Source organism: Plasmodium cynomolgi, chromosome 3 (genome assembly GCF_000321355.1).
Source record: "Plasmodium cynomolgi strain B DNA, chromosome 3, whole genome shotgun sequence".
Taxonomy (NCBI): Eukaryota; Apicomplexa; class Aconoidasida; order Haemosporida; family Plasmodiidae; genus Plasmodium; species Plasmodium cynomolgi.
The window spans coordinates 83,744-106,916 of record NC_020397.1 but is presented as its reverse complement, the minus strand read 5'-3'; the positions used below and the strand labels follow the sequence as shown (position 1 = coordinate 106,916).

Sequence of the window (23,173 nt, the reverse complement as noted above, 5' to 3'; positions counted from 1 at the left end):
AAAAAAAAAAATCAGCAGTGGGAAAATGCGCGAGCACGCACAAGGCACAACCTGCATTGGTTTTATTTGGTTTTACTTGGCTTTATTTGGTTTTATTTGGCTTTATTTGCACTTCCCTTTCTCTTCGTCCCTACTGCACAACGCATTAGACGTTTTGCTGAACGTTGCGGAGGTACACATATGCCCCTTCGCGCACTAGTGGACTTACGTGAGAAGGCATCCTTCTGACAAAAGCGGTTGACAAAAGCGAAAGACCGAGGTGATTAAGCCCCTGCCTCGTTAGACCTTAGCACTGCTCTGCCCACTTGGCTGTAACACTACCTTGTTGTAATCATTCCCCACCTCCAAAAAAAAAAAAAAGCATCATTTGGATAATTTTTTTTTTTTTTTTTTTTGTCCATTGTGCAACATAAGAGCAATGCACCCGTTGCATAATATACTCTTTTTTTTTTTTTTTTTTTTTGTGGAGGGCTCAAGCTTGTGCTCACCTTGGAAGTGTTAGGCTTAAAGAAAAAGTGCTTCAAATCTGTCTGTGATACAACTTGGTGGATTTTTTCTGTTCACATTTAGCTTAGACTGTATGGGCGAAGAGGGCTACAGCTTAGGAAGTGAAAACGAGAGGAGCGTTCCCCCGTCCAGCTTTGTTTTGGTATGTTTAATTAGATTTAATTTTTTTTTTTTTTTTTTTTTTTTTTTTTTTCTGTAAATATGTGTATGCATATCTAGTCAGCCTTGTCTTCTTCGCAATAGAAATTTTTGGATTTTATAAAAAAGCGTTTTTTTTGGAGGGGAAATAACCTAGCGACTATTTCTTCATTTTTTTATTTGACCTTTTGCCCAGGGGCTTGAGTGTGTTTTTGTGAGAGATCTGACAAGGTTGCAATCGCACATGGGTCTCTGCACTTATGGGTGCGTACGCGTATGTGTGTGTATGTGTGTATGTATGTGTGCGTATGTATGTGTGTGCGTATGTACGTATGTACGTATGTACGTATGTATGCGTTTGTGTGTGCCTATGCCAGTACGTGGGCCCCTCCCCCATGCAGCGCAGACAGAGCCCCATTGGGGTAGTAACACCGAATTGTTATATGTGCCCATAAGGGTGACTTGCTCACGAGCCGGGTTGAGTCCGCAGCCGGCTAATTTGTTTTGTTCCATTTGTGCGTTACACTGATCATTTGTTGGTACCCCTTTTGTGCTTTCTATTTCTTTATCGTGGCGTTTTGCTCACCTTTTGTTGTTCACTCTTTGTTGTTCACTTTTTGTTGTTCACCTTTTGTTTTTTTTTTTTTTTTTTTTTTTTCTCGCCCCTCGAAAGGAAGAACTTAGAGCCCGTCCACCCTGTTGCGGCATGCATAACCAACCTTGTCGCGCACAACCCAAACGTCTCAGCGTGAAGAAGCACCTGCAGAGGTTACATTTGTTCACAGATTGGGATGTTCGTTAAGACCCCTTTTTTTTGTCATTCCCAACAGTTTGTAATTTTTTTTTTTGTGTAGGCGTTTATTTATCGCCACAGATTATCACCCCCAATTATTGTGAGTCGAATTTTTTTCCTCCAAAAATGTGCGCGCGTGTGTGTATATACGTGTCGTAAAAAGTGGCTCTCACTGGGAGAGGGAATCATAATTACTTCACGCCCGATGCATAGCATTATATAAATTTTTTTTTTTTTTTCTCTTATAACTACATCTTGGAAATTCGACTTTGAAAAAGGTTGTCTTTTTTGTGCCCCCCCCGATTTGCGATTTGGGACCCTTTGCCTAAATACGACATTTCATGGTGAGCCTAATTTTTTTTTTTTCATTCTCGTAGTTACAGCTATCTGCGAGTTGTGCATCTAAGTTAGAGGCTTCATTGAGAAAAAAAAAAAAAAAGACCCAACTTAGTCTCACTTGATGGTTAATTACAACACCTGGTTAGCTAAGAACCCAAAGTACAACTTCGGATTAGCTCCCCAATATTACTCAATTTTGAAAAAATTCAGCAGTAGTTGTGTTTACAAAGGGAAAGCGCATGGTGGCTAAAACGTGCGTGTACCTTTCTGATTACTCTCATCATAACGCCTTATTATTACCTGTTTGTTTTAATCGCTTCACTTGATGTGTTTTTTTTATTTTTTTTTTCGCACAGTCTGAGCACCTGTGTAGGCGGTTCCACGCATTTCTCTTTAGTTTAGTGAGAGAATTTTTTCACTCAGTTGGTGGGATCAGAAGGGGGTGTGCTACCGCCACAGAGTTGTTGTCATCGATGCACAGATATTTCCTACATTGCCATTTGCAGAGTCTCTTCTCGGGACAACTTTTGGCATGTGGATCGAAAGAGTTGGTCCCTGTCTAACTTGTCGGGGAACTTCCTCCCGATTTGAGGAGTAAGGCGAGGCGCCCCACCCCCCCGGTTTCTATGAGTTTTTTTGGGGGACCACCTTTTTGGGTCACTTGAGGGCGTATTTTTACGTCCACCGTGCCGCTATAGAATGCAGCACCAGAAAGGGGATTCTCACCTTCGTACATAGAAGAGAAGATCCCTTGAGGGGAAGAAAATAAAAAAAAAAAAAAAATTAAATAAAAAAAATAATAATAAAAAAAAGACAGCTCCGAAATGAACCAAATGAACTGCTTACACGTGCCTTGTGCAGGTGGATACATAAACGCGCAGAGTCCACAACAGCAGCGTAGCAGTGATAGTAAACGCATCGATCTACCCCCTCTGGAGAAAGTCGAAGAGAAAAAGAACCCCAACGATGGAGGTACATCTCGGGGAAACATTAACATGAATAGCAGCGGTGAACAAAGGAGAAGCGGTCTTGACGGTGCACATATTTCTGCGAAACGAGAGCAATATGTGAATAAAGTATCTACTAATTTGGGGACGTGGTGTAATAGGGAAGTGTCTGGAAAAGATCAGATTTTTTGCAGCAGGGGAGTACCTAAAGAGGGAGCACACCTCCGGGAAGCAATTAGGGTCCCCGGTATAGGAGCTCATGACACCGCGGATGAGGAAGCACAGAATGAGTGTACCGTGGTGAGCGTAGAAGAGGTCTCCAGATGGGGAAGTGAAAACGGTGAGGAGAAGGGTTGTCACGGTGAGGAGAAGGATTATCACGATGATAAGGGTTATCACGATGATAAGGGCTATCACGATGATAAGGGTTATCACGATGATAAGGGCTATCACGATGATAAGGGCTATCACGATGAGGAGAGCGTGCGTGACGTGGTGCAGGGGGGAGGTAGCTCTCCCCATGGAAACGAAGAGCAGGAGGAGCAAAGGAAAACTAATCCTACAATACTGCAATGTTTGAATGAGGTAAGGAGGAATAATTGCATGAACAGGTCAGGTAGTTACGTCGAGAATGGAGAGAAACATAATATGTATGAACAGAGTTATGTGAGGAGCTCCAATTTGCAGAAGAACCTCATTAGTGAAGATCCCCTGGATGAGAAAGACAGACGAGGGAATATCTTCCCTGGAGATGACTCCGATTGGGTTGGAATCCTCAACATGAGAGAGACCCCCCAGAATGAAGGAGACCGTCGTCAGAATAGCTGCCCTCTCGTGAAGGACATGTCCCATTTGAGAAAAAAACCACATGGGGAAGAAAAGACAAAGAAGGGAAGTTCTGAGGAGGATAAAACTGTGGATGGAACTTCCTACGAGAGGTATATCCCCCCCATGAGTAGCACAGATAGACGTGAAACTAAAGATAACATAGTGGAGCCAAACAGAAGGTTTGAAAAGAAGGAGCTATTACCAGCACAGGTGAGGGTAGATGGAGAACCAAGGAAGTATAATCCTGGAAAGGACCTTCCCGCACAGCGCAGTGAAGGTAATTTACATACGATTCATAGCCTTTCATCTGTGGATGCTCTCCATCGTAGCAACCAAAATGAGAGTAAGGAGGGGAAGTCTCTACAAGTGGAAGGCAAAAATGTTTTTGCTCCCATCGGTGAGGAGATAACGGAGAAGTGGATTGCAAAAGCACCGAATGGGGGAATTCCCAAATTATCTGAACAAGTCAGGCAGATTGATAACCAATTGGGAATAGAGAATGGAGAAATTAAAAAAGTTGAGAAGGATAACTTGGAAGGGTACCTTTCAGGAGAGAGGCACAAAAAAAATGTAGGTGAAGAAGCAGATTTAGCGGAAGGTCCAAACGGGACAGTGAGTCATGAAAGGGTTAGTCCCTTTCCATGTGATGTGTCGATAGGGATGACTTTATCTGGAATGATTGAGATACCTGAGGGGGGAGGAAAAAATGAAGCAGGTAGTTACAAAGGTGTAGAAAAACAAAAGGATGTCCATTTGGCAGATGGTAATGAAGAACCTTTTTCATGTGCAGAACGTGTAGTAGTGCGATTGGATGGGGCTCCACCAAGTGCATCTCCATTAAGGGAGAGCTCACAGGAGAGGAGAACAGAGATGAGCAGCGCTATACACATCGGCGAACTAGTCGAAGAAATAGCACAAAGAGAAGTGGAACGAACAGCTGCTGAGGAAGAAGGAAAAAAAAAAGACAGCTCACTTGAAATGTGCAAAGTAGGAAGTTTAGATGTATCCAACGAGTTAGATGATAAGTCGAGGAGAGAACCCGTTAGGTCATGCAGGGGAAGTGAAAATGGGTTCACTCCACAAGATCTACTAAGCAAAAATAAGTACAGCACGGACAACCAATTGGTAGGAGTAATTCCTAGAACGTTCGTAAGTCTAGGTTACCCACCTGATGCGCATGGGGTAGCCTTGAGGACAAGTAGAACCCGTTTTGGCGAACGAAAAGGGATTCAAATGGTAGATGCAAAATGGTCAGAAGGGGATAAATATATTATGGATAATTATCAAAGGAGTGAAAATATTCCTATGGGTACATATCGAAATGGTCCCAGGGAATTTGTGGCCCACAGGAATGATGACTATAGCTCATTTGAGAAGGAGATGAATAAGGCCCTGCTAGATTTACACAAGGATGGAGTAGATGTGTGCCATGATAACTTGCCACATTTGAGTGATTGTAAAAAGAAGAAGAAGCGAACGGGCATTCCACTAAACGAGAGAAAGTACTACCGTGTGCTAGCTAAACAGATGATAAAAATTCAGGGACTAACTTTCGACCATAACCAGATCAGGTGGATTGCCTACTGGAAGAACGAGAACAACAAACAGATTCAGAAGCACTTCCCCGTGTGCAAGTACGGGTTCTATAAGGCGCGTCAGCTGGCGCTGGAGTTTAGAAACTCGAAATTCGCCCCCGGCAGTCAGACAGTGGGGGGGGGAGCGGTAGGAGGAGGCGCGGTTGGAGGAGGCGCTGTGGGAGGAGGCGTGGTTGGAGGAGGCGCGGTTGGAGAAGGCACAGTTGGAGAAGGCACAGTTGGAGAAGGCACAGTTGGAGAAGGCGCGGTGCATATTCAAGGGGCGACCATCAGTGAAGTAGACAAACCAGGGGTGAACCCCCCGGGAGTGGAAAAAGCTGAGGTGATAAACTACGGAGTGAACACCCCCGCGGTAAACAACCGCGGAGTATATCCCCCCCAAAGCAGCAAAAAGAGCAGCCATAAAAAGGATGGCGCAATGCCCCAAAATCCGGAGCCCACGCAGAAGGGCAACCAAACGACAGAAACGCGCAGCAAAAATAAAAGAAAAGACGCAAAGGTAGGGATCAATAACCCCCGTAAGAGGAGCCGGATCAGCAGCAGACGTACCCATCTGAACGTAGAAAGTGGAGGAACTGTAGCGAATCCAAGTCACGCAGAGGGGACAATGAAACAGGAGAGTGAACCCAAAAATGTGGACGCAAAATCGAATCTAAAATTTGTTAATAAAAGGATAAATGCATGTAAAGGAAATGCATGTGAAGAAAATAGTCCTACTGGAAGATCAGCAGTAGGAGGTTTTTCTGGAGGAGATCATGCAGGGATGACAAGACATGGTTTAAAAAATGTGCAGAATGTTTTAGCCTGTCAGAACGGAGACAATTTGAACAGCATTCAAAATTCGCCCCATTCGACCATCTCGCAAGGGTTCCCTGTGTTCATGGGGAACCAGGTGGGGGGCGGCTTCAGCGATTTGAGCGGTCTGCGCGGTTTGGGCGGTTTGGGCGGTCTGCGCGGCTGCATAGGGGGCAGTGGGCACAGCTACGACCAGGGAAACCACACGACTACCAACGGGCAACCCTCAAGTCGACACGAATACGCGACGGGGTCTTACGGTTCAATAAACTTTTATGACCAGAATGGAATCATAATCACAGGACCACATATCAATGCATGGGACAGCGAACAAGGGAGAACACACAACTACAGTTACATGGTGAATAACTTCGAAGCGATGCAAAGAGGACACAATATGGGCATGTCAGCGTTTCGAAGTGGGTTGCCAAGTGAGGTGGCTTATCTGAATCATGGGGTTAGTGGAGGAGAGGCTTTATCGAAGGGGCAATTTACAGATACGTATAAAAATGTGGCGTACCAGAACCGGTTGAGCCAGTTAGGCCAGTCGGACCGATTGAGCCAGTTCAGCCAATCGAACAGGTTCAACCGATTGAGCCAGCTAACCCATTCGAACCAGTCGAACCAGCTGAACCCGTTTTTTGGTGCCAACTACGGGAGAAACCCACAGACAGCCACAGATGCAGCAATTTCGAGTAAATGGGGGGGACATACACAAATCGGGAATTACATCGATGGTTCCAATTTTAATAATGCGCATATGAAGAACGAGGGGGGGGAGACCTACTCCCCACTTTTTAGAGGTCTACAGTCTGGGTCTCCCCAGCATATGCAAAGTGGCACTTACCAGTACAGTATGAATGAAGGGAGGACACAAAATTTGGGTCCCCACTTTAACGCTGCAAACAAAGTTGTGGGTGGTACATGGAATAATCCATGTGAGGAAGAGAATGGATCGAACCCTAGTGATAATTCGACATTGCAGAGTTGCGTAAAAAATGGGCTGGAAGGTACGAGAGTTAGAAGTAGTGCCATTTCCAGCGGTATCTGTGTTGGCGGTATGGGGAGCCAGGGAAGCCAGGGAAGCGTTCAGTCACCTCGTGCTGTCCCAGAAGGGAACAAGTCAACACAGAACAAGCAAAAGGAGGACCTAAACCTGAACCTGAGTCTGAACGTGAATATGCATAATAGTAGGGTAAGTGGAGAAAGGAGTGAGCGTGAGACGTGGAACCTAACTAGGGCTTCCACAGCGACGCACATTTCGGAGCACTTGGGTGAACTAATAAATGTAAACAGAAGTATCCATTATGAGCGCAGTCAGGGAAGGAGTCTCCCCAGGGAAGAAGGAGGCACATCGGGCGAAGTGGTAGGACTGAGGAACACAGGTGAGGAGACGACACGAGGAAAGGCAAACGTTTTGGGAGATAACACCGAGGTGTTTGGAAGATGCATAAATTCACCTGAACAGTGGATAAGCATTCAACCCATGGAAAAAGAAAAGAAGACAATAAAAAGCGCATGTGTTGAGAGTGGAGAAGGAGAAGCAGGAAAGATGACATGTAGCCATTCTATGGAGAGAGTAACTTCTGCATATGTAGTAGACACCACCGTTGGGAATCAGGAAGGGAAGACGTCAGAGAAAAATGTCAGTGGAAAAAATAAAGGGAAAAAAAAAAATTCCGAGAAGAAAACGACGAACAGAAAGGGAAGCAAGAGTTGTAATAACTCTCACATCCGAGGCAACGGTATATCTGTACTGTCCGAAAGGGATATCGTTAGTCGGAGCTGCCAGTGGTATGGGGAAGAAGGCAGTATGGAGATGCGTGCTGTTGGTAGCGGCGAACACAATGAAGGGGGAATCTCTAACGGGGAGGTTGTTTCCAAGGAGGTATCCAAAACGAAGAGTCACAAAAAAAGTGCGAAAAGGAAAAAAGAAAAAAACGATTTAGATGTTGCACAGACGAGTGGGAAGCAGAACAAAAGTGGATGCAACCAAATAAGTGACGCCAAAAATAAAGGGAGTGAAGAAGTCAGTTCTGCGATAAGCAGCCACAATAAATGGACGCACAGTATGAGCTTGATCCAGAGGAAGGATAACCTAAGTGAGGAACCAAAGAAGGCAGCAATGTATGAAAAAAGAAACTGCGCAAGTGAGAAACTGTTAGATCCGCGTAGATGTAGTCAGTTGAATCAACTCACCTCAGAGACTCCTTTCTCTATTTCCGTTGGAGAATCCAGTATACCACGGTGTGTCTTTCACCCCTGTGCTGAGAAGAATGGAGAACATGGAAGCGAGAAAGGGTCAAACGAATTAGAAAAAAAAGAGACAGCAGAAGTCGAAGAAGGGGAAGAAGAAATGTACAAATACAAACTAAATCAGTTCGAAAAAAACAGTTGTAACGAGCACGATGATGATGAGTACTACTATAGTGAGATCATGAAAATGCCAAAGATTAAAGGAGTCCATTTTGATATTAGACAGAAAAGGTGGTGTGCCTATGGGCATAAAAAAAAAGAATGCTTTTCTGTGTACCGTTATGGGTTCTTAATTGCGAGAGAGCTAGCTGTGAAAAGTCGATTAAAAGTACAGAAAAGGAAGAACAACCTGAAATTAAAAAAAAATAAAAATTACATGAACGGCGAAAAAGTCTGCGGCGAAAATGTCTGCGATAAAAATGTCTGCGATAAAAATGTCTGCGGCAAAAATGGTTTGTCTTTAGTGAAGGGCAAAAAAAAACACAGTAGTGACAACTGGGAAGTTTCACATGTGCCATATGATGACTTAGATAGGAATAATAACACGGGGAGCTTGAATGGTTATACTAGCCCCCCTTCCCCGATTGGCTCAGCGGAATGCACGCTTACCCCTCAGTTTAACGACGAAAAGGGGTATCCCATGGGAAGCAGCACACCAACAGGTGAGTCGAACTCTCACGAAAATGATAAACAGAACGGGGTCATGGATGAAAGGACTGAGCATTGGAACGGGACTGAGATGAACGCAAATTCGTTTCCAATACTGTTTGCGCACTCGCACGAGACGGAGTCGTTAAAGGGACCCAGTGTTAGCGGCAGCAAGCTTCGCGCCTACAACGGGAGTGGTGCGAGTGGTGCAAATAGTGCCGGTGCTGCTAGTGGTGCAAATAGTACCGGTGCTGCGAGTGGTGCAAATAGTACCGGTGCTGCGAGTGGTGCAAATAGTACCGGTGCTGCGAGTGGCACTTATAGGGACAACCCTTACGGGGGGTACTACGCTAGCCCAGATATGTATGAAAACCGCAGTTACACCGGAGTGCCCAACGAAGTGGAGGGCCCTATCAGGAGGTACCACAAGGGAGAGGTTGACAGCAGAAGGGGAAGCGGTACGCACAACGTTGTCCCGCTTGACAACATGGTGCACAATTCTGAGAAGGACAAAAATTATAGTTACCCAGGAAACACGAATCGAATTAGCAGCGTGAATCCAATTAGCAACGTGAACCCAATTAGCAACGTGAATCGGGGGCAGGGAGCATTCGAATTTTATGGCCCCAATGAGCAAGCTTGCCTGAGTGGTCAAACAAAAAATGACAGTTTTTATGGCGCATATAACGCAAACGGGGAGACGAATCAGATGATGCAGTTCAACACGGAAAGGGGAAGAAGGAATTTTGTCAACATGAGGAACGTGGAAAGGTGTGTCTTGAGAGGACCCAATGAGGAGTGCCAGTCGTATAATGGAGATGTGATGAGTTGGTACAGTGTGGCAAGGGCAAATGCGGAGATGCAGAAGACCGGTTCTGTTCCGATTGCGGCCATTCCGATTGCGGCCATTCCGACTGCGCCCATTCCGATTGCGGCCATTCCGACTGCGCCCATTCCAATAGCTACCATTCCGATGGAATGCGTTTCTGTTGGGCCCGCCCCATCTTTAGGAAATGGAGCCACACAGAGCAACGCCGCCAATGACGAGGCGCGCAACAGGTTTCACAAAATTGCTGTGCTGAACGATGGGCATTTTTCCAGCAGTAGGGAACATGCTAGGGGAAATGAGGTCATAAGTACACAAGGGGGGGTTCCCCTTGGGGTAGGTGGCTCTCTACCAATTGATGCGAAGAAGACATGCGTCCCAGAGATGCAACAGAGGAACCGCGCGAATAATAGAACCCATAGAAATGGAATCACAGATGAGTCTAGAGAATTTGTGCAGAATAAAGAAGAAGTCGCAATTTTAGAACCCGAGATGGAGAGCAAGCCGAACAAAATGAGACTTAAAAAGGATGTTATGCCAAATGGCTACTGGAGTTTTATTAACAATTACGAGAAGGGTACGACTGTGGGGAGTGATCAAAGAGGGGGTACTAACGTAACGACTAATGCGGTGACTTGCGTGAACAGTGCCCCATTGGTTAACGTTGGGGGGACGACTCCTTTTTTCGAGGCGAATGGGGCAGCGAAGGGGGAAGCGAATGGGGCAGCGAATGGGGCAGCGAAGGGGGCAGCGAAGGGGGAAGCGAATGGGGCAGCGACGGGGGAAGCGAATGGGGCAGCGACGGGGGCAGTGAACGAATCAGCCAACGGGGCAGCAAACCGCATTGACGGCACGACGAACCTGGGGGGACACTTCCTCGGGCTTAGTCCTTCCCCTCAACACACGGCTCCTCAACACAAGGCTCCTCAAAACATGCTCCCGCAGTTCCCCCACATGAACAGCACACAGGGGCCGTTTCTACACACCTGGGGTACTCATCAAGGGGAAAATATCCCCATTGCTAATATGCCCACATGGAACCCTACACATAGTACATGTGATACGAGCCCCAGGATGAACGCAAATGTGTGGGGAATCCAAAAAAAGAGAGAAGGACAGGATGATGTAGGGAGAGTAATGAACATGAGTGAGAGGGATTTTTTACAGAATGATATGAACAGGGGGGTAGTAAGAAATTATAGTGCAGTGAGAAGTGCCGATCCGTTTGGGGTACATAATTTAATGAGGAGCAACACCTCGAGATGTAGGAATGTACAAAGCGATTGCGGGAAGGGGAGGATAACCTCATGTTTGATGGTGGAGGAGAAGACAAACTATAAGGTCGGGAAAGAATCGAATCTCCAATATGATCGAAATGTGGTAGGTATAGGAAGTGGCTACTCAGAGTATGATATGAACCGTTGCGTTAATGTGAATGACTCTTTTGCACAAAATGAAGAGTGCATGACACTTGCACGAAGAAACTATGGGAGTGATGAATTTACAAGCCCGTTTGACAAACAGGGAAAAAACGAAACGGATAAACATTTGGGTGAAAATGAGAAAAAATTTTTACATCAGATTTTTCAGGACAATAGGAATATAGGCCATATCGAGGTGGACATAAAAAATAAACCAATAGAGAATGGCCTTCAGAAAAATAAACGTTTGAATTTTGAAGAAGTTAATATGTTTCACACGGAGGTTGAAGAAGTTAGAGAACCAGTGGTGAGTGGGAATACTGCAGGATTGGCTGGAAAGGAACATAGAAACGAATGTGATTCTTCCCCCAAATGGGTTCAGGTAAACGGGAAAACAGTGTATTATGACGAGGCAGATGTGGGAAAGACAGAGAGAGAGACAACAAACAAAGGTGTAAAAATTATGAAGAGAGAAAAAAAAAAAAAAAAAAAACACATAACACCGCTATCGGTTAACCATGTTTTTCATTCGTTAGATGTAACACATGTGAAGTGTGAGGAGAAACAGACCCGCAGTGATAAGAATAAAAGGAGCAAAAGTGGGTTCCCCAATTTTAGAGGTTCTAATGAGACATGCGCGACAGCGGAGGGGGGCGCACAAACGTGCATCTTACCAGGGAGCACTTTGGGAGGAAATCAAGGAGCAGAGAATGGGGTAGGTGGTGCGCAGGGTACTGACTTAAATGGATCCCCAACAGGAGTTCACATCTTCAAATGCCATACCAACAGGAGCGACACGGGGAGGAGGAAAAGTGAGGTCGTCGGGAAGTACAAATGTAAGAAAGAAATGACCGCCCAATTGAGTAATTCACGGGAGTGTGGAAACCTGGGGGGAGCGTCCTTAACTGGGGTGGGATTCAAAGGGAGAGGGTCCCCAAGAAGGGAGAAAATAATAACCCCGAAGGTGAATAGCATGATGTTAGATGCAACTACAACTGGTGAGGAAGAAGAAAAGTATTGTCAGGTTTATCCACGGAGGAGAAGTAATTTCCCCCTTTTAGAAAAAAAAACAAGTCAGCTAATTTGTCAAGAATATGATCCATATGGTGGGATGGTAATAACTACGGAGGGGGGAAAGGACGGAAATATGAACACACGTGATAAACAAAGATGGGATACATTCGTATTCTTAAAAGGCACTGATAGGAGTGGCCCAGAAAACGTCATTTATGATGACCATGGGGAGGTAGTGCTAAATGGGGGGTTACCACATGCTGATTGCCCCTTCGCTTTTAGCAGGACGAATCGGGAGTCCCTCCAAAGTGGAATAAAATGCGAACAATTGAAAGACCATCAAATGAACCCATTGGAAGACTCCCAAACGGTGAGTCGATTTGAGAATCCGTATGGAGGAGAACAAAGTGGACACTACACAGAGGAAGCTTCAAACGGGTTTGTTTTAAAAAAGGTGGATGCTTCAAGTACAGGTCTGTTGCATCTTTCGACCAACAGGAGCACCGACAGAGAAGTGAATCGTTGGGACGTCCTGACAGGTGTACTAGGAGGCAGAAGATTTGACGGTGGCTTTTCCAGGGGAGCAGCGAATTGCCATTTAGGTAGGGGCGCGGCGGAAAAGGGCAGCACCACTGAAGGTGTGCACCGTTTTGAGGCGGACAGGATGATGGCGGCAGCGGAGGTGTTTCTGAATGGGGACTACTTCGACGTGTGCGGCGATGTGCCGGTGGCAGAAGGGGACACGGCGGTCAACGGAGTGGTCAACGGGGTAGTAAGTGAAGTGCCAGGCGGAGGGCAGAGCGAATGGCAGAGCGAATGGCGCAGCGGCAAGCGGGATAGCAAAAAAGGGACCATTCTTAAGAATGTCCACATACTGAAAGAGTACGGCGAGAGGTTTCCCCACCGAGGGGCAGAGGAAGAAGGAGTGCCATATGAGAGTGTGGAGGATGGAAATAAAAGCGCAGAGGATGGAAATAAAAGCGCAGAGGATGGAAATAAAAGAGCCGGGGATGGAAATAAAAGCGGAGTGGAAAGCCTGATCGACAGATACTGTTTATCCATTTTTGGGAGCATGAAGATTAGCGAATTTATGCCCATGCGTTGTGGGGGCACGGAGATAGAGGAGGTCCTTTTGGTGGAGCCCTACCGCGAGCACGCCTGTTTGAGTTTACACGTAAGTGCATGCAGACGGAGGGGTAATAACAAGCCCATTTGCATATATACATGTACATATGTATATGTATACACGCGTGTGTGCCCCCACGAGATAGCGTCAGGGCGTGTCCACCCGCCGTCCTGTCCCTTTTTTTGCACCCCCTGCAGGACCTGAACATGAACCGAGCGAAGGATGTCAACGAAACGATACATTTTAAGAAGCTCATTTTGAAGTACCTCATTATGGACTTATTTCGGAACATAAGTGTGCCAGAATTTTCCAAAATGACAAATGATAGAACCCATTTGTTTGTGAACCCACATAAATGTGCATCTAGTTCCCCCCTGACAAATGAAATAGAGAAAAACAAGGAGCTTCTGCAAAGAGTTGAGAGGTACCATTTAAAATGTGTTAATAATATTTATGACATGAAATTTGTTCAGCTGTACTGGGATGTGTTCGTGACTTGTTTGGTGAAGAACGTCACGGCGAGTGTGTTACCCTTCGAGGAGCACTGCATGGTTATGCGCTCCCTGCTGCTGCTTTACTTGGAAAGCTGCGCGCCCGGGGGGGCGAGGTGCGCGTAGCGGTGTGGTGTGCGCTGCGGTGTGGGTTGCTCTGCGGTGTGGGTTGCTCTGCGGTGTGGAGTGCGCTGCGGTGTGGAGTGCGCTGCGGTGTGGGTTGCTTTGCGGTGGTCATTTTGGGGAGTACTCCCCCACTTGGGGGGAACTTTATTTCGTTCCACGTCCGTTAGTACATCCCCAAGTCATGTTACTATTTTATTTTATTTTATTTTTTTTTTTTTTTGCCCCCCTGCTTGGTCTCCACCTGGTGGACGCGGAAGTATGGGGGCGACTCAGGCATAAACACAAGCATAGAAATATATGTACATATTTATTCTACATAGCTGCGTACACGAGTGCGTACCAGGGGGACACTCCTTCCATTCTTTTTTTTGTCGAGTTTGTTTCCGCGGGGCCCCCTTGGAAGTTACCCAGTGTTTGATGGGCGGACAGGGGGGCGGATGGACCGACCGACCGGCCCCAGTTTGTCCGCTTGTCCTCTTCGCCTATTTTCCCAAATGGAACATACACAAAAAAGTGGCATGCATATTCTCGCAGCATTCCCGCAGCATTCCCGCAGCATTCCCGCAGCATTTCCGCAGGTTTTCTGCGCATTTTCTGCGCATTTTCTGCGCATTTTCTGAGGATTTTCCTTTTCGCTCGCCGCTCCTTCGCCAACGCACGTGGGCTGGCTGGATCTTCCTTCCGTGTACCGCGGTGTAAAACGTTTCCCTTTCACTTATGCATCATTTGGAAATAAAAATCGGACGATTTTATTTTACTTCTCCCCGACGGTATGTTTTCCCTCGTAAGCTGAAAGGAAAAAATGCCTTGACCGTTTTTTTTCGGAGTGCCCAATTTTTTTGTCCCCAACGTGGGGAGTTTTTTTTACCCCAAAGTGCCGATTTCATTTTTGCGCCAACGTGGAGAAAACTTTTTTGCAAAAAATGGGAAATTTTGTTTTTATTTATTTTTTTACAGAGGTGAATTTTTTGTTGGTTTTATTTCACCGAATGGGGTATTTTTTTTTTTTTACCCCCAATTTTTTGGTAGTTTTTAAGGGCGTATAAATTGGCATAAAAAAAAGAAAATTTCCCAATTTGTTCCCCTCTGAAGTTGAATAGAATATAGCGCATTGCGTAATCCCCTGCGTGGCGAGAAAAATTCCCGTAGAGCGGGCGAACTAGGGGGACGGATGAAGTCGCGCAGGTGAAGCGGCAAGCGAAGTGGCAAGCGAAGTTGCCAACGACGAGGCTAACAAAGCTGAGAAGGACGCGCAAAACTACGCCCCCAAGGACACTGCTAACGACGCGCAAAACTACGCCCCCAAGGACACTGCTAACGACGCGCAAAACTACGCTCCCAAGGACACTGCTAACGACGCGCCCACGAAGAATGGATAAAAAGGAGGAAAAGAAAAAAAAGCGGAAAAAGGAAAAGGAAAAGGAGAAGGAAAAAGGGCCTAGTTACTTTTCGGACACTGTCACGGTAAGGGCGAGATGGGAAAATGTGATCATAGGAGCTGGAATTGAAGTTGAAGGTCTGCTCCGTCGATGGGAGGAGAAGTCACTCCGTGCAGACCGGCCCCTTTTGGAAGCATCATCTTGGTTGCGCTTTTCCCGGTTTATTTATCTTTTCCGCGATATATTTTTTTTTTTTTTTGCATTACTTGGTTATATTCACATTTTTGATTGCTTTTCCCTTCCCCCCCTGCACAGTTCTGCGGCACGATCGTCCGGGACTCCATGTCTAGCGCAGCGGAAGCGATACAGAACAACTATTACCCGATTAAGGAGTCCATTCTGAACATGTACGATAGCTACTTTTGCGACACGTCTCAACAGAGCAGTAGGAGGGTGAATGGCGGGGTCCCCTTCTTCACCGTCAATCAGGACAATTCGAAGAAAAAGTAGAATTTTTTCCTAGTAATAATACATGCGTGGGGTATAAAGAAAGATATTTGGTCGAGGAGACCTTTTCGGCGAAATGTGTAACTTGACGTGTGGCACCCCAAGGGTAGGGGTCCGAACAAACCAACGTGTTAATTTTGTTAATTTGAAAAAAAAAAGCGAAAGGATGGGGGTACACAGGATGGGGGTACACGGGATGGTGCTAGTGGGATGTGCTAACAAAGTAACGGTGAAGTGGCGCTGTGTGTACCCCCTTTGCAGAAGATCCACACATACGTAGAACACAGAAAACAGGCACATTTGCATTTTAAAAGCGAAGGAAGAATTGTTCAAATGGCGCCGCTCAAGGGGGTAGAAGGGGGGGGGGAAGGCAAAAAGTGGCCCCCAAATGAGGCCCGCCTTGCCTGCCCCCTTGAAACTGAAAAAAAAATGGGAACCCTAACAGGGCACACATGTACGTGAAGATGACAAAAAAGTAGATACGTGTGATGGCTGTCCACTTGGGGGGGGAGTGATTACTTCGGGTCGTCGGTACGATGTTGATTTGTATTTGGGTAGCAGCACCGTGCCGCAGCATAGCCGGTGCTTGGCCGCTTCTTGGCCACTGCTTAGCTGCTTCCCTTGCCTAGCCGTTTGCTCCCCCCCAGTCAGCACTTCAACCACTCGTTATTCTTGATGATCTCGCGGTCGCGCTCGCCGTAGTCGATGAGGAGCTCCTCGCCCTCCTTGATGTTGCGGGCGGCGACGAAGAAGAGCCGAGGGAGATTGGCAACAGTGAGTACCTTTGGAATGAGGTTGGAATTTTTCTTGGAGTGATTAACAAGTCTAGCGAAGGATCTCAAGAAGTATTTTTTGTCTTTATTATTGATAGCCGCATCGATATTTTCATCCGTGCCATCAATACAGTACCTTTTATTTTCATGTTTAAAGTAAAACATATAACACCCCTTCTTTTTATTCCTATTATATTTCCGTTCACGTTCCATTGCCTCATTATGAGTGAGTAACTCACCAACATACTCAAAAATAAAATCAAATTTGTAAAAATCGCTAGCTGCGTAAATACATCTCCCCTTCACATCATCAAATATTATTTTGATACATGCGAACATATTCATTTTTATATTTTCCTCATATATGATATTTCTACTTTTTTCTTTTAAAAAAGTGAGAGGTATTGTATTAATTTCGTTTTTTTTGTCAACAAATAATTCAAGGAGCTGTTGCTTATTGAGCTTATTTATGGTTCGATCAAATTCATACTTTTTGTAGTACTCTGTTTGTATGTTTTTAAGTCTCTTTAACTTGGCATCATTCACATTTTGCAGAAATTTATCCAGGAAGGATACGTAGTCCTTGAGTTTCATGATTTCTATTTCTTTGAGATTTTCTCTCTTGACTGTCTTTGCGCTTTTGAATTTTCGTGCCCCTTTTGTGGCCTTCTCTCCTGATTCGGACACCGTCTCGGAGGAGCCCTCGGAGGGGCACTCCGACGACCGTTCGGGGGAGCAACCCGGTCGGCCACCCAGCTGCGAATTGAAGTGCGAATTGAAGTGCGAATTGACGTGCGAATTGACGTGCGAATTGACGTGCGAATTGACGTGCGAATTGACGTGCGAATCGAACTGCGAATTGACGTGCGAATCGAACTGCGAATCGAATTGCGAATCGTACTGCGAACCGAACTGCCGATCACCCACTCGCTTCACCAGGGGCGCGAACCCTAGCTGGAGATCCAAGCTGGCTCTCCCATCGAGCGAGGTCATCTCATAGCGTCTACAAACGTGGGCATACATTTTGTCAAGATTCAACTCCATGTCGTACGTGTTATTTTTGAAGTGCACGGATAGGTTCCAAAGTAGGTCAGGAGAATAGGTAGATATGTGTGACAGCTTGAGACACTCTTGGTTCCCCATTAGGCAAATAAGTATTTGAAGAAGGTCTTCCTTTTTTATTACCCTAATTTTGTCATAGTCATCGTATGAGTTGTTAAATTTTATGTAGAGAGAGTCTCCTTCCTTTAGCTCTTTTACGCTACTTGGATTTTTCTTATTGTGAGCATAAAATACGACTCCGTTTTCGGGTGGGTTCTGGTTTGTCAGGTGTGTCTTTGTGGCTTCCCTTTGTGATGACCTCCTGGCGGTTTCTTCTGCTGCTTCTGCTGTTTCTGCTTCTTTTGCTTCTTCTGCTGCTTCCGCCGCTTCTGCTACTTCCGCTGCTTCTCCCCCCTTTGGAATCATTTTTGTTAAACTGCTCTTCATTAGAGTACCCCTTTGTTCGCTTTCCCTTTTGGGTAATTTCCCCCCCGCGTGGTTGTCACCGGGGTCATTCTCAGTGGAGTGTTCCTTCTTCTCTGTGCAACTGGTATTTGTCTGAAGGTCGACTCCGTTTTTTCCTTCACCTATTGGCTTCCTACCACCTGTGGTGATGTGCGTTTGGTACTTCCTCGGGCGATATTCCCCCTTGCATCTACGCAGGTACATTTTAAACTGGTCCAATATGTTGAGTTCGTTATTGATGTCGTTACTTGAAGGGGCGGACAAGTCGTATACATGCATGTCGCTCTTAAAACAGTTTTTCTTGTCATTTAGGTCATCCTTACTTTCGATAATGTATATTTTGTAATTCTGTTTGTAGAATCCTTCAATTCGTTTAAAATTTTTCGACAGAGAATTCAAATGCGACTTTTCTTTGTTCAGAATATTTTTTAAAATTTTATTTAAGTACATCGTTTGTGCTTCTCTGTTGTAATCCCTACTCCTTTTTATTTTTTCTCTCTCCTCTTTTTGATCAAACGGCTCCGATATTATACTCTTAAATTCAGAGTTGTATTCGTCAACATTTACTTGGTACACCTTCGTGTTCTTGGTTAGGAGTCCAAGACTAGGGTTCTTTTTGTCCTCAATGAACAGTGCATTCGTTTTTATTTGTTCTTCTTCTCTTTCTCGTTTTTTTTTTTCTGTGGGGTCTACCACTACTATTGGAGCGGTTTCCATCCCATCCACCTCTTCCTCAACGTCGAAGCTGTGGAATTCTGTGCCTGACTCTCCTGCATTGACCGTTCGCACGTACGCCCTGCTCTCTGATGGTATGTGCGAATTGGTGAAGCTGTCCTCTGCCTGGGTCGCTTCCTCGACGCCTTCCTCTGCAGCTTCGTGTGCGTGACCATCGGGGGGCTTCCTTCCCTTCTGCGAATGGTCTTTCTTCGGGTTTCTACTGCGGTTTCTGTTTGGAGTGCATGCGAAGTCGTAGCTGCTGAAACTTTCGCAGGGGCCGTCCCCCTTGTCGTCCCCGTTGTCATCCCCCTTGTCGTTCCCGTTGTCATCCCCCTTGTCGTCCCCCTTGTCGTCCCCCTTGTCATCCCCCTTGTCTTTCCCATTCTTGCCGCCACCCCCAAGTTCAAAGCCCAGAGCTTCCTCTTTCTTTTTCCGTTTATTCTCCACGTAGGCAGCTCCACGGTCCGGCACGGAGACCGAATTGCCCCTGGACGTGCTTCTATCATCGTCATCCATGGCGCGGTTCGTTTCGTTGCTGCTGCTTTTGTAGTAGAACCAGTTCCTCCTTTTACGCCTTTTCCCAGTTTGATTGCCTGAGCTAGCTAGGCTCTCCTTCTTATTGGAATCTAAGACGGATTCGCTCCCTCTATTTGAAGACAGCAGCAACAGTTCCTCGTTTGACATGTCTAGTAAATTTTTGTCACTTTCTTGGTTGAGCGTAAAAAAGGACCTCTTCTGTATCTTAATTAAATTGCTAATGTTTTTCCTCGTGGCGTCGTTGTCTATAAGCGAGAGGTGGCTAATAGTGTGCACGAGATTTGCGTCAAAGGTGGGGTCACACGTTTCTTTTTTAAAACTGTTGGGATCGTTCAGGGTCCTCTGCTCACAGGAGAAGACTCTGTTGCTGTTGTGGTGGATGTCGACATTTCTGTTTCCACTAACGTTGCAGCTGTTGTGGTTGTTGTGGCTGTTGTAGCTGTTGTAGCTGTTGTAGTTGTTACAGCGGCTGTAGTTGTTACAGCTGCTGTGGCTGTTGAAACTGAAGGGGTGGCTAGCGATGGGGCCTCCCTTACTTTTGATCAGGTTCTGGTTATTATTTTTGTTTTTCTTTTTTTTCTCCACACTCTCAATTTTTATCTTCAAGCGGTACCATTTTATTTCGTTATTAGAGTAGAGGCCTTTTTCGAAAAGAGGATCCCCGCTCGAGGCATTCCCCTTAAACGCTTCACCAGCATTTCCGCTACCAGCTCCAACATCCCCTCCTTTTGAACTTTTCTCCTTCATGGCATTTTTCTTAAGATCATTCAGATACAAGTACTTTATGTAGTCCTTATTATATATGGTCAATTCTTTGTTCATTTCTTTGTAGTTATCCGTGCCCAGCTCAGAGTAGCTGGTACCCCCGACGTTCTTCTCATCGTCATTTCGATTATATGCACAGTTGTAAATGGATGTATACATGTACACATCGTCATCATATTTGTTAAGTCCGTTAAGTCCGTTAATTCTGTTAATTCCGTAGGTTCCATTAATATCTGAGGAGATATTTAATTTCTGTCTTTTTATTTTCGATTTTTCAAATAAAAAGTGGAGGCTCCAGAAGTAGTACCGCTCGTAGATGAGAAGCGGAATTTTGTTGTTGTCGGATTCGTAGAGAGCCTGTCAGGTGGGGGAAGAAGAAAAAAAAAAAAAAAAAAAGGGATGAAAGAAGGTGCGGGGGAACTATTACACAGCATGTGAAAAATGGGGTGAAAATATTTCCCCAAATGGATTGACATTGAGCAGTTCGTAAGTCACCCACTTGTTAGCTCTCCCCTGCTGGACTGGACACTTACCGATATGTCAACTGCAATGTTGCAGCTGTTGTCATCAAAGAGTAGGAAAATCTTAGAGAGCACTCCTCCTCCTCCTCCTCCCTCCTCTTCCTTCTTCTTCTGCTTCACCGGGTGTCTGCTCAAATCGGAGACGTACTTGGACAGATCTGAATACAGGGGGATGTGAATAATGGAATCTAATTTTTCCTTTTCGATCCATATTACGGAGGCCGCATTTGTGAAGGCATTCTTAGAAGCACTGCACTTGTTCCCGCTACCATTCTCACTGATATTCGCGTTCGCGTTCGCGTCCGCAAAGCTGTTCGACGTTGACGTTTTCATTTCCCTGGAGGTTTTCTGCCCGGTCTAATTATTCCCCAGAGTTGCGGCGGTATGGAAAGTATATCTGCGTACATGCACGCGCATGAGCATATATGTACATATATATATATACATACATACATACATACATACATACATACATATACATGTGCATACGTATGTACGTGCTATTATACGCTTATATTTTTGTGGCCCCCTTCCTTTTCTCACCAAGGAGTGGGGAAATCCCAAGCTGTGTAACTCTGCTGCATTGGGTGAAACTGAAAAGGTGTTCAGATCCAGGCAAATTAAAAAAAAAGAGAGGTTCTTTCTCTTTTTGTGTCAAAATGGTGCCTCGATCCGCGACGCTTGTTCGTTCGGAAGTTCAAATTGGTATAAAAAATATAAGTGGGCAACAGAACGGAGGAAAAACAGGCGGAAAAACAGGTGGAAAAAGAGGTGGAAAAAACGGAGGAAAATAAAAAAAAGGGAAATAAAAAAAGGGAAAAATTCGTGAGCGATGACGGAAAAATTTACAAATGGGAGGAGAAGTGGGCACGGAGCTGCTGTTACCGGGCTACTACGTGGCTGCTACGTGGCGGCGAACGGTGGGCACTAAAGGATGCGCGAAAATGAGGGATCCCTTGTGATGATACGCACCAACGCGGGTGATCAATATAAAAACATTTCCGAGAAATTTACGTACACCTTTCGGCCTCGTTCAATGTTCAAAAATAAGCAATGAAAAAAACGGGGTGGCGCAGAAAGAAAAAATAATGAAAAAGGGAAGGGGAAGAAGAAAAAGAAAAAATAATGAAAAAGGTGAAGCAAAGGTGGCCATCCGAAATGGCAAATAAAGCGACACACCAACAAAATGGCACAAAAATGAAGCTATGCAAAAATAGGATTATATAAAGCTAAGGCGGCAGAATGACGAGTGGCAAAACGGCGAAGCGACAAAACAGTGAAAATTCCAAGCGAACATACCTGCTTTCCTAAATTAAAAAAAGAAAAAGCAGAAAAAATATATATCCCCTGTATGCGTAAATTTTGTACACTTTTTTTTTTTTTCCCCATTGATAGAGCTCATTTTTTGGGCAAACAATTATCCCCCCTGCTGGTTATTCACATAATTGCATATATAACAAATACCTGAGTGCCTGCCTGCATTTGTGTATGCTGTAATTTTGATCAGGGAAAATTGGTGAATATAAGTAGACGGAACATTTTTCAAACGGGGGAAATGCTTACAAAATTTAGTTGACAGAGATATCAAGTGAATTTTTTTTTTTTTTACCTACAGGTTGCTTTTCACTTTTCCATATATGGCAATGCAAATTGAAACATACTGCAGTGCATGCATTTAATTTTAAATTAGAAAAGGCGAATGAAAAAAAAAGCAAAACGGAAAAAAATAAATTCACACACATGGGGTACCCTTTCGCCAAACTGGGAACAACTAGAGGTGAGGAAAAAGGTTTGCAATTGTCTTTATTTAATTTTTGTACATTTTACCTTATTTCCGCTCAAATGTATGACAATTGACAACTACAAATAAAAGTTGGCGTTCCCTTTTGCGTTTGTTTTGGAAAAGTTTTCCATAAAAGGGGGTGGTAAAGAAACGAAGCGTAACTCACCGAGGGGCTGATGTTTGCCCATGTGGGACGATTAACATCACTGCCGCTGCAGCTAAAAGCGCAAACCCCTCATCATTACATTGCCAAGCGGTCAACAATTTTGCTTGGTGGACGAGGCAAATTTCGCATGCCGTGCTGGTCAAAGCGCTTGTTTGATTAATTGCCAATTTTGGAACTACGCCCACCGTGTACATTTCAGACGTCGACACATAAGTTTGTGTAATTTTCGAGGAAAGGATAAAAAAAATAAACTGAAAAAATGTACATTTAAGACTCTTTGTTTACCCACTTTTATAGCGTTGAAAAGGTGGGCGACGGGAACAAATAGAGTACATACAGATATTTGCATCATTCGGACGATATTTGCACAGACGTGTAATTTTTCACTCCCTCTGAGCCGTTTTACTATTTTGTGACCATTCACCTGTGCCCCGCCTCTACCCCTTTTCGGAAAACTAAATGAATGAAACGTTTTCCGTATGCGGAAAAGGGAAAGCACAAAAGAAGGTGTTTCGCCCTTTGCGGCAATGACGTAGTTTTATTATCTTTAAAAGAAAAATTCTCCACATTTGTATTTATGCGCAGCACCATTTGTAATTATGCATATTTAGCCCTTCTTTGTCCATTTCGAACGAAGTGTTTTACTCATGTACCAGCTGTTTGCCAAAT

General features: G+C 45.0%; 3 protein-coding genes across 3 annotated transcripts; 2 read left to right on the top strand and 1 right to left on the bottom strand.

Annotated features, from left to right (window-relative positions):
• Window positions 1-2,610: 2,610 nt before the first annotated feature.
• On the top strand, window positions 2,611-13,850 carry PCYB_031180 (transcription factor with AP2 domain(s); the record flags this gene model as incomplete). The annotated part of the gene is made up of 3 exons (XM_004220788.1): window positions 2,611-11,475; window positions 11,647-13,281; window positions 13,431-13,850. 3 exons carry the CDS (start codon window positions 2,611-2,613, stop codon window positions 13,848-13,850), a joined length of 10,920 nt encoding a protein of 3,639 aa, XP_004220836.1.
• A 1,371-nt stretch (window positions 13,851-15,221) lies between these two features.
• Window positions 15,222-15,739, top strand: PCYB_031170 (hypothetical protein; the record flags this gene model as incomplete). The annotated part of the gene is made up of 2 exons (XM_004220787.1): window positions 15,222-15,314; window positions 15,545-15,739. The coding sequence occupies 2 exons, from the start codon at window positions 15,222-15,224 to the stop codon at window positions 15,737-15,739; spliced, it is 288 nt and encodes a 95-aa protein (XP_004220835.1).
• A 644-nt stretch (window positions 15,740-16,383) lies between these two features.
• On the bottom strand, window positions 16,384-20,888 carry PCYB_031160 (hypothetical protein; the record flags this gene model as incomplete). Its single annotated transcript, XM_004220786.1, has 2 exons — window positions 16,384-20,391; window positions 20,568-20,888. The coding sequence occupies 2 exons, from the start codon at window positions 20,886-20,888 to the stop codon at window positions 16,384-16,386; spliced, it is 4,329 nt and encodes a 1,442-aa protein (XP_004220834.1).
• Window positions 20,889-23,173: the final 2,285 nt, after the last annotated feature.